This window comes from Babylonia areolata, chromosome 14 (genome assembly GCF_041734735.1).
Source record: "Babylonia areolata isolate BAREFJ2019XMU chromosome 14, ASM4173473v1, whole genome shotgun sequence".
Lineage (NCBI taxonomy): Eukaryota > Metazoa > Mollusca > Gastropoda > Neogastropoda > Buccinidae > Babylonia > Babylonia areolata.
Genome location: NC_134889.1, coordinates 2,448,390 through 2,458,389, shown reverse-complemented (window position 1 = coordinate 2,458,389; position 10,000 = coordinate 2,448,390). Strand labels below are relative to the sequence as shown.

Here is a 10,000-nt window from a genome sequence, read left to right as displayed (position 1 = left end):
ATCTATAAACAATTAATCACACGAATGAATAAATAAATAGTTAGAACAATAAACAAACAAATAATTGAATAAATAAATGGAGAAAGAAAGAAAGAAGAAAGAAAGAAAGAAAGACAAGAAAAAAAAAAAAAGATCCAGCAGACTCTCACCAGACTCGAACTCGACTTCGCTGATCATGATCCAGCGAGACTGAAAGTAGAGGTCCACACGGATGTAACGAGCCACGCGATTGGCCAGGCGGATGACCACCTGACGCGCGTTCTCAAAGTAGGAGTCCTGCTGGTAGTTGAAGTTGAGCGATTGGCTCTGGTAGTACTGACCTCCAACGCTGAAGAATATCTCTGCCCGGCGGAAGACTCTGACGTCTTTGGAGTAGTGGTTGTTGGAGTGAATCTTCACCTGCACACCGCCGTTCATTTATTTATTTATTTATTTATTCATTTATCGATTGAGACATCTTGCTATAGCGCACATTCTTTGAAGCTCTATGCGCTTTATAGTAGCACTAAAAACATTCACTCGACTCCGCCATCAAGTCCTGCTTTTTAACTCTCTCCATACGAACGGCGAAAGGGACGACGTTAACAACGTTTCAGCCCAATTACCATCATCAAAATATTGCAAGCGGAAGGTTCTTATACTGAAGAGGTGAATGTTGACAGAGAATACCACAATTCTGACGACGGAAGCTAAAAGTTGGGTCATTCAGACACCCACTGGACATCCGAGGGGTCTGCGTAGAGGAGAAGAGAGGACTGGCCGTACTGAGTGAGTTAAGCAACAGTAGAGTTTCAGTTTTTCTCCTTTCTCAAGGAGGCGCGACATTTATTCATATTATTCATTTATTGAGACATCTTCCTGTAGCGCACATTCTTTGAAGCCCTGTGCGCTTCACAATCATAGCGCTAAAAACATTCACCCCGCCATCAAGTCCAGCCTCTTACAGTGGAGTTTTCAGTGTCATTTCTCGTTTCTCAAGGAGGCGTCGCTGGCGTTCGGACAAACCCATATACGCTACACCACATCTGCTAGCCACACAGATGCCTGAGGAGCACCCATAAACCCCTACGCGCTTTAGTCAGGCCTTGAGTGCATGCATATATAAATCTGTGTACTTATCCGAGTGGATTTCTTCTACATAGTTTTGCCAGAGGACAACACTCTCGTTGCCATGGGTTCTTTTTCAGTGCGCCAAGTGCGTGCAGCATACAAGACCTCGGTTTATCGCCTCAGCCGAAAGACTAGACGCTCAGTTTGATTTTCCAGCCACAACTTGTCCTCACGGACTCTATATTTTGTTTTGTATTTTGTATTTATTTTTATCACAACAGATTTATCTGTGTGAAATTCGGGCTGCTCTCCCCAGGAAGAGCGCGTCGCTATACTACAGCGCCACCCATTTTTTTGTATTTTTCCTGCGTGCAGTTTTATTTGTTCTTCCTATTGATGTGGATTTTTCTACAGAATTTTGCCAGGAACAACCCTTTTGTTGCCGTGGGTTCTTTTACACGCGCTAAGTGCGTGCTGCACACGGGACCTCGGTTTATCGTCTCATCCGAATGACTAGCGTCCAGACCACCATTCAAGGTCTAGTGGAGGGGGAGAAAATATCGGCGGCTGAGCCGTGATTCGAACCAGCGCTCTCAGATTCTGTCGCTTCCTAGGCGGACGCGTTACCTCTAGGCCATCACTCCACAGATGAGCGTCTTAACCATTCGGCCACCTTCCTCCTGCAGTGGAGTGGTGGTCTAGTGGTCGCCCACTAAGCGAGTTAATCTTCTGAACGCACAGGTTCCTTTCTCACACTCGCCTGTATCCTCCCCCTCTTCTCCCTCTCCACTAGACCTTCAGTGGTGGTCTGGACGTTAGTCATCCGGATGAGACGATGAACCGAGGTGCCACCACCATCACCACCACCACTATCACCACCACCACTATCACCACCACTACCACCACCACTGTCACAACCACCACCACCACCACCACCACCACCACCACTGCTACCGCACAGCCCCACTACTAGCCCCCCTCCTCCCCTCCACCCCCTTGTCCCCCACTATCCACCACCCACTGTCCCCAACCCCCTGACCCACCCACACACCCGCCCACCCCGCCAACCCCGCCCCCACCCGAAAACCCACCACCACTCTCACCTGGGAGAAGTTCCTGACGGTGTCGAACTTGAAGAGGACGGTGACGGGCCTCTGTCGGCTCGTGTCGTTCTTCCAGCCCACCCACTCGTAGCCCTTGACGCCCATCTTCTTGGTGTCCAGCCGGAAGTTGGTGTCCCCGTAGTCCCAGTCCGTCAGCTGCCCGAGGCCCCCGCTCAGGTAGCTGTCCTCCACCAGCCCGTCGTACGTGAAGTCGTACAGGTCCACTTCCGCCCCGCGCCGGTGACCTTGCGGCATGTCGTAAGACACGGTTCCGTCTGCAGAAAAAGCAGAGAAAAGAAAGAAAGAAAGAAAACGAACGAATCAACGAATGAATAAATGAATGAATGAATGAATACTTGAATAAACAAATGAATAATATAATAGATAAATGAATAGATAAATGAAAGAAAGAAAGAAAGAAAGAATGAATACATGAATAAATGAATGAATAAATGAACGAACGAACGAATGAACGAATGAATGAATGAATAGATAATCAAACAAATAAATGAATAAATAAACAAACGATAATTAATTAACTAACCAAATGAATACATGAATACATAAATGAATAAATAAATGAATAAATGAAAAAAAAGAACATCTAAAAGAGGAAGAAGAAGGAGGAGGAGGAGGAAGAAGAAGCAGAAGAAGAAGCAGAAGAAGAAGAAGAAGAAGAAGAAGAAGAAGAAGAAGCAGAAGAAGCAGAAGAAGAAGAAGAAGCAGAAGAAGAAGAAGCAGACGAAGAAGAAGAAGCAGACGAAGAAGAAGCAGAAGAAGAAGAAGAAGCAGAAGAAGAAGAAGAAGAAGCAGCAGAAGCCCCACCTGTCCAGTCACAGCCATACATCTCCACCCTCATGCAGACGGTCCTGGTGTGCTGACTGTAGGGGATGAAGCGGATCCTCTTGGCGATGATGGGGGGCGACACACTGCGCAGCTCGGCCAGGTACGTGTTTTCGTTACCCGCGAACACCTGTAGGAACAGCACAACACACCTGTAGGAGGCACACAGCACACCTGTAGGAGGCACACGACACACCTGTAGGAGGCACACAGCACACCTGTAGGAGGCACACGACACACCTGTAGGAGGCACACGACACACCTGTAGGAGGCACACAGCACACCTGTAGGAGGCACACGACACACCTGTAGGAGGCACACCACACTTGTAGAAGGCACACGACACGCCTGTAGGAGGCACACGACACGCCTGTAGGAAGCTCACCGCACACCTGTAGGAAGCACACCACACCTGTAGGAAGCACACCACACACCTGTAGGAAGCACACCGCACACCTGTAGGAAGCACACCACACACCTGTAGGAAGCACACCACACACCTGTAGGAAGCACACCACACACCTGTAGGAAGCACACCACACACCTGTAGGAAGCACACCACACAACTGTACGAAGCTCACCGCACACCTGTAGGAAGCACACCACACACCTGTAGGAAGCACACCACACACCTGTAGGAAGCTCACCGCACACCTGTAGGAAGCACACCACACACCTGTAGGAAGCACACCGCACACCTGTAGGAAGCACACCACACACCTGTAGGAACAGCACCACACACCTGTAGGAACATAACACACCTGTAGGAAGCACACCACACACCTGTAGGAAGCACACCACACCTGTAGGAACAGCACCACACACCTGTAGGAAGCACACCACACCTGTAGGAAGCACACCACACCTGTAGGAACAGCACCACACACCTGTAGGAAGCACACCACACACCTGTAGGAACACAACACACCTGTAGGAACAACACCACACACCTGTAGGAAGCACACCACACACCTGTAGGAACACAACACACCTGTAGGAACCACACCGCACACCTGTAGGAACATAGCACACCTGTATGAACAACACCACACACCTGTAGGAACATAGCACACCTGTATGAACAACACCACACACCTGTAGGAACACAACACACCTGTAGGAACAACACCACACACCTGTAGGAAGCACACCACACACCTGTAGGAACACAACACACCTGTAGGAACCACACCGCACACCTGTAGGAAGCACACCACACACCTGTAGGAACAACACCACACACCTGTAGGAAGCACACCACACAACTGTACGAAGCTCACCGCACACCTGTAGGAAGCACACCACACACCTGTAGGAAGCACACCACACCTGTAGGAAGCACACCACACAACTGTAGGAAGCACACCACACCTGTAGGAAGCACACCACACCTGTAGGAAGCACACCACACACCTGTAGGAAGCACACCACACCTGTAGGAAGCACACCACACCTGTAGGAAGCACACCACACACCTGTAGGAAGCACACCACACCTGTAGGAACAGCACCACACACCTGTAGGAAGCACACCACACCTGTAGGAAGCACACCACACCTGTAGGAAGCACACCACACACCTGTAGGAACAGCACCACACACCTGTAGGAAGCACACCACACCTGTAGGAAGCACACCACACCTGTAGGAAGCACACCACACCTGTAGGAACAGCACCACACACCTGTAGGAAGCACACCACACCTGTAGGAAGCACACCACACCTGTAGGAAGCACACCACACCTGTAGGAACAGCACCACACACCTGTAGGAAGCACACCACACCTGTAGGAAGCACACCACACCTGTAGGAACAGCACCACACACCTGTAGGAAGCACACCACACCTGTAGGAAGCACACCACACACCTGTAGGAACCGCACCACACACCTGTAGGAAGCACACCACACCTGTAGGAAGCACACCACACACCTGTAGGAAGCACACCACACACCTGTAGGAAGCACACCACACACCTGTAGGAAGCACACCACACACCTGTAGGAACACAACACACCTGTAGGAACAACACCACACACCTGTAGGAACATAACACACACCTGTAGGAACACAACACACCTGTAAGAACAACACCACACACCTGTAGGAACATAACACACACCTGTAGGAACACAACACACCTGTAGGAACAACACCACACACCTGTAGGAACAACACAACACACCTGTAGGAACATAACACACACCTGTAGGAACACAACACACCTGTAGGAACAACACCACACACCTGTAGGAACATAACACACACCTGTAGGAACATAACACACCTGTAGGAACCACACCGCACACCTGTAGGAACAACACAACATGACACCTCTAGGAACCACAAAACATGACACACCTGTAGGAACACCACGACATGACACACCTGTAGGAACACCACGACATGACATACCTGTAGGAACACCACGACATAACATACCTGTAGGAACACCACGACATAACATACCTGTAGGAACAACACATAACATACCTGTAGGAACACCACGACATGACACACCTGTAGGAACACCACGACATGAAATACCTGTAGGAACACCACGACATGACACACCTGTAGGAACACCACGACATGACATACCTGAAGGAACACCACGACATGACACACCTGTAGGAACACCACGACATGAAATACCTGTAGGAACACCACGACATGACATACCTGTAGGAACACCACGACATGACACACCTGTAGGAACACCACGACATGACACACCTGTAGGAACACCACGACATAACATACCTGTAGGAACACCACGACATAACACACCTGTAGGAACAACACAACATAACACACCTGTAGGAACACCACGACATGACACACCTGTAGGAACACCACGACATGAAATACCTGTAGGAACACCACGACATGACACACCTGTAGGAACACCACGACATGACATACCTGAAGGAACACCACGACATGACATACCTGTAGGAACACCACGACATGACACACCTGTAGGAACAACACAACATAACACACCTGTAGGAACACCACGACATAACACACCTGTAGGAACAACACATGACATACCTGTAGGAACACCACGACATGACATACCTGTAGGAACACCACGACATGACACACCTGTAGGAACACCACGACATGACACACCTGTAGGAACACCACGACATGACATACCTGTAGGAACAACACAACATAACACACCTGTAGGAACAACACGGCAAAACACACCTGTAGGAACAACACGACATAACACACCTGTAGGAACAACACGACATGACACACCTGTAGGAACAACACATGACACACCAGTGGGAACAACACAACATAACATCCTACAGGTACAACAAAACTGTAGGAGCAACACAATATTCCAGTAGGAACAACACACCTGTAAGAACAAAACAACACACATGTAGGAACAACACAGTATGACTGTAGGCACAACACAAAGAAGAAGAAGAAGAAGAAGAAGAAGAAGAAGAATTTTCCTATTTTCCTACAGGTGTGTCGGTGGAGTGATGGCCTAGAGGTAACGCGTCCGCCTAGGAAGCGAGAGAATCTGAGCCCGCTGGTTCGAATCACGGCTCAGTCGCCGGTATCTTCTCCCCCTCCACTAGACCTTGAGTGGTGGTCTGGACGCTAGTCATTCGGATGAGACGATAAACCAAGGTCCCCTGTGCAGCATGCACTTAGCGCACGTAAAAGTACCCACGGCAACAAAAGGGTTGTCCTTGGCAAAACACAACACACCCGTAGGAACAACTCAACACAACAAGCAGGAACAACACAGTACACCTATACGAACAACACCACATACCTGTATGAAAAACACAACGCACTTTTGGGAGCAACACAACACAACACAACACATCAGTAGAAACAATAACAACACATCTGTAAGACCAACACCTGTAGGAACAACTGAACACACACACACACACACACACACACACACGCACGCACGCACGCACACACACACACACACACACACACACACACACACACACACACACACACACACCTCTGATGACTCTCTGTTCCGGAACCGTATCCACTGGCCCGAGTCCTCCCTCTGGTACTCCAGCAGATAGTGCTTGGCGTACTCCTGGCCCTGAGCAAACCATGCCACACAGAGGGGTACACTGGCACTGGGCTTTTAGTATTTTTCTGTCTTTTTTTTCTTGTCTTTTTTTAGGCGGGTGGTGGTGGTGGTGGTGGTGGGGGGGTGGGTGGGTAAGGGGGGCGAGGGGGAAGGGGGGGGGACATTTGGTTTGGTGATAGGTTGTGGTGTGGTGTGGTGTGGTGTGGTGTGGTGTGGTGTGGGGTTGGGTTGGGTTGGGTTGGGTTGCGTTGCGTTGTGTGTTGGGCTTGGTTGGGTTGCGTTGGGTTGTGTGTTGGGTTGTGTTGGGTTGTGTTGGGTTGGGCTGGGTTGTGTTGGGTTGGGCTGGGTTGGGTTGTGTTGTGTTGGGCTGGGTTTGGTTTGGTTTGGTTGGGTTGGGTTGTGTTGGGCTGGGTTTGGTTTGGTTTGGTTTGGTTTGGTTGGGTTGGGTTGGGTTGGGTTGGGGTGTGTTGGGTTGGGTTGGGTTGGGGTGGGTTGGGTTGGGTTGGGTTGGGCTGGGTTGGGTTGGGTTGGGTTGGGCTGGGTTGGGTTGGGTTGGGTTGGGCTGGGTTGGGTTGGGTTGGGTTGGGTTGGGCTGTGTTGGGTTGGGTTGGGCTGGGCTGGGCTGGGTTGGGTTGGGTTGGGCTGGGCTGGGCTGGGCTGGGCTGGGCTGGGTTGGGTTGTATTACAGTGTATTGTATTGCACTGAATTGCATTGTATTGTATTGTATGGTGTGCTCTTCGTTGTGATGTGTTACTCTTTTTGTCACAACCTATTTCTCTGTGTGAAATTCGGGCTGCTCTCCCCGGGCAGTGTGTGTCGCTACAGTGCAGCACCACACTTTTCCTTTTCTTTTTATTGCCGACAAGTGGTGTTTTTTTTCTATCAAAGTGGAGAGAGAGAGAGAGAGAGAGAGAGAGAGAGAGAGAGAGAGAGAGAGAGAGAGAGAACACAGGACGATTTTGGAATACACACACACACACACCACATTAGTTGGAAAATGGAAGTACATTTCCTTCCTTCCATCCTCCCTTCTTCCTCCCTTCCTTCCCTCTTCCTTCTCTCTTCTTTCCTTCCTTCCCTCTTCCTTCCTCCCTTCCTTCCTTCTTCCTTCCTCCCTTCCTTCCCTCTTCCTTCCTCCCTTCCTTCCCTCTTCCTGCCTCCCTTCCTTCCCTCTTCCTCCCTTCCTTCCTTCCCTCTTCCTCCCTTCCTTCCTTCCCTCTTCCTTCCTCCCTTCCTTCCCTCTTCCTCCCTTCCCTCTTCCTCCCTCCCTCCCTTCCCTCTTCCTCCCTTCCTTCCTCCCTTCCTTCCCTCTTCCTCCCTTCCTTCCCTCTTCCTCCCTTCCTTCCTTCTTTCTTTTCACAAATAGGAATTGTGCAATGTTCGTGTCTTTCGATAATTACTATGTGATAGTAAAGTTATTCTGATCTCATCTCAATGATTGTGCAATATAATACATGAAATGTCAGCCCTGTTGGATTTAGATATGTTAACAATAATGACTAATTTCGTCATTTTGATCAAGTGATTAAATGCAATAGCTTTAGTAATAATGCCTTATGTGTTATCGATTCTTTTTAATGACGTCATGCTTATGTTTTTTTTGTATTGAGTGATTGTCTACGTTCGTTTTGCCATACCTGATGTAACTGCTCTTAATGACGTAATAAAGTCATTCATGTCTTTATCTTATTTTCCTCTCCCTTCCCTCCTTCCTTCCCTCTCCATTCCTCTCTTCTTTCCTTCCTTCTTTCCATTTGTTTTCGTTTTTTTTCTCTCTCCATATTTCTTTCGTTTTTTTTGTTTATTCTTGTCTTCTTCTCTTTCTTTCTTGTCTCTGTCTCTCCTGGTCTCTTTCCCCTGCCCACTCTCCCTCTCTCCCTCTCTCCCTCTGTCTCTCCTCGTCTCTTTCCCCCACCCACTCTCTCTCTCTCCCTCTCTCCCACTCTCCCTCTCTCCCTCTGTCTCTCCTCGTCTCTTTCCCCTACCCACTCTCCCTCTCTCCCTCTCTCCCTCTGTCTCTCCTCGTCTCTTTCCCCTACCCACTCTCCCTCTCTCCCTCTCTCCCTCTGTCTCTCCTCGTCTCTTTCCCCTACCCACTCTCCCTCTCTCCCTCTCTCCCTCTGTCTCTCCTCGTCTCTTTCCCCTACCCACTCTCCCTCTCTCCCTCTCTCCCACTCTCCCTCTCTCCCTCTGTCTCTCCTCGTCTCTTTCCCCCACCCTCTCTCCCTCTCTCCCACTCTCCCTCTCTCCCTCTCTCTCTCTCTCCCTCTCTCCCTGTCTCTCCTCGTCTCTTTCCCCCACCCTCTCTCCCTCTCTCCCACTCTCCCTCTCTCCCACTCTCCCTCTCTCCCTCCTCGTCTCTTACCCCCACCCTCTCTCCCTCTGTCTCTGTCTCTCCTCGTCTCTTTCCCCCACCCACTCTCCCTCTCTCCCTCTCTCTCTCTGTCTCTGTCTCTCCTCGTCTCTTTCCCCCTACCCACTCTCCCTCTCTCCCTCTCTCTGTCTCTCCTCGTCTCTTTCCCCCACCCACTCTCCCTCTCTCCCTCTCTCACTCTGTCTCTGTCTCTCCTCGTCTCTTTCCCCCACCCACTCTCCCTCTCTCCCTCTCTCCCTCTGTCTCTCCTCGTCTCTTCCCCCCACCCACTCTCCCTCTGTCTCTGTCTTTGCCTGTCTCCCCCCCCCCTCCTTTCTCTCCCTCTCTCAATCTGTCTCTGTCTCTCTCTGTCTGTGCCTGTCTCTCCCCCCTATCTCTCTCCCCTCTCTCTCTGTCTCTGCCTGTCTCTCCCCCCTCTCTCTCTGCCACCCTCTCTCTCTCTCTCTCTCTCTCTCTGTCTCTCTGTCTGTCTCTCACCCCCTCTCTCTCCCCCTCTCTCTCTGTCTGTCTCTGTCTCTGCCTGTTTCTTCCCCCC

The 10,000-nt window shown here is 50.1% G+C and overlaps 1 protein-coding gene across 1 annotated transcript in view; it reads right to left on the bottom strand.

Annotated features, from left to right (window-relative positions):
- LOC143289404 (discoidin domain-containing receptor 2-like) overlaps positions 1-10,000 on the bottom strand; it is a 124,762-nt gene that overhangs the window by 16,464 nt on the left and 98,298 nt on the right. The window contains exons 4-7 of the mRNA XM_076598368.1: positions 7,010-7,099; positions 2,979-3,126; positions 2,154-2,428; positions 150-399 (exon numbers count right to left, since the gene is read on the bottom strand). Coding sequence (XP_076454483.1) covers positions 150-399; positions 2,154-2,428; positions 2,979-3,126; positions 7,010-7,099 — 763 coding nt within the window. The remainder of the gene's footprint in view (positions 1-149; positions 400-2,153; positions 2,429-2,978; positions 3,127-7,009; positions 7,100-10,000) is intronic.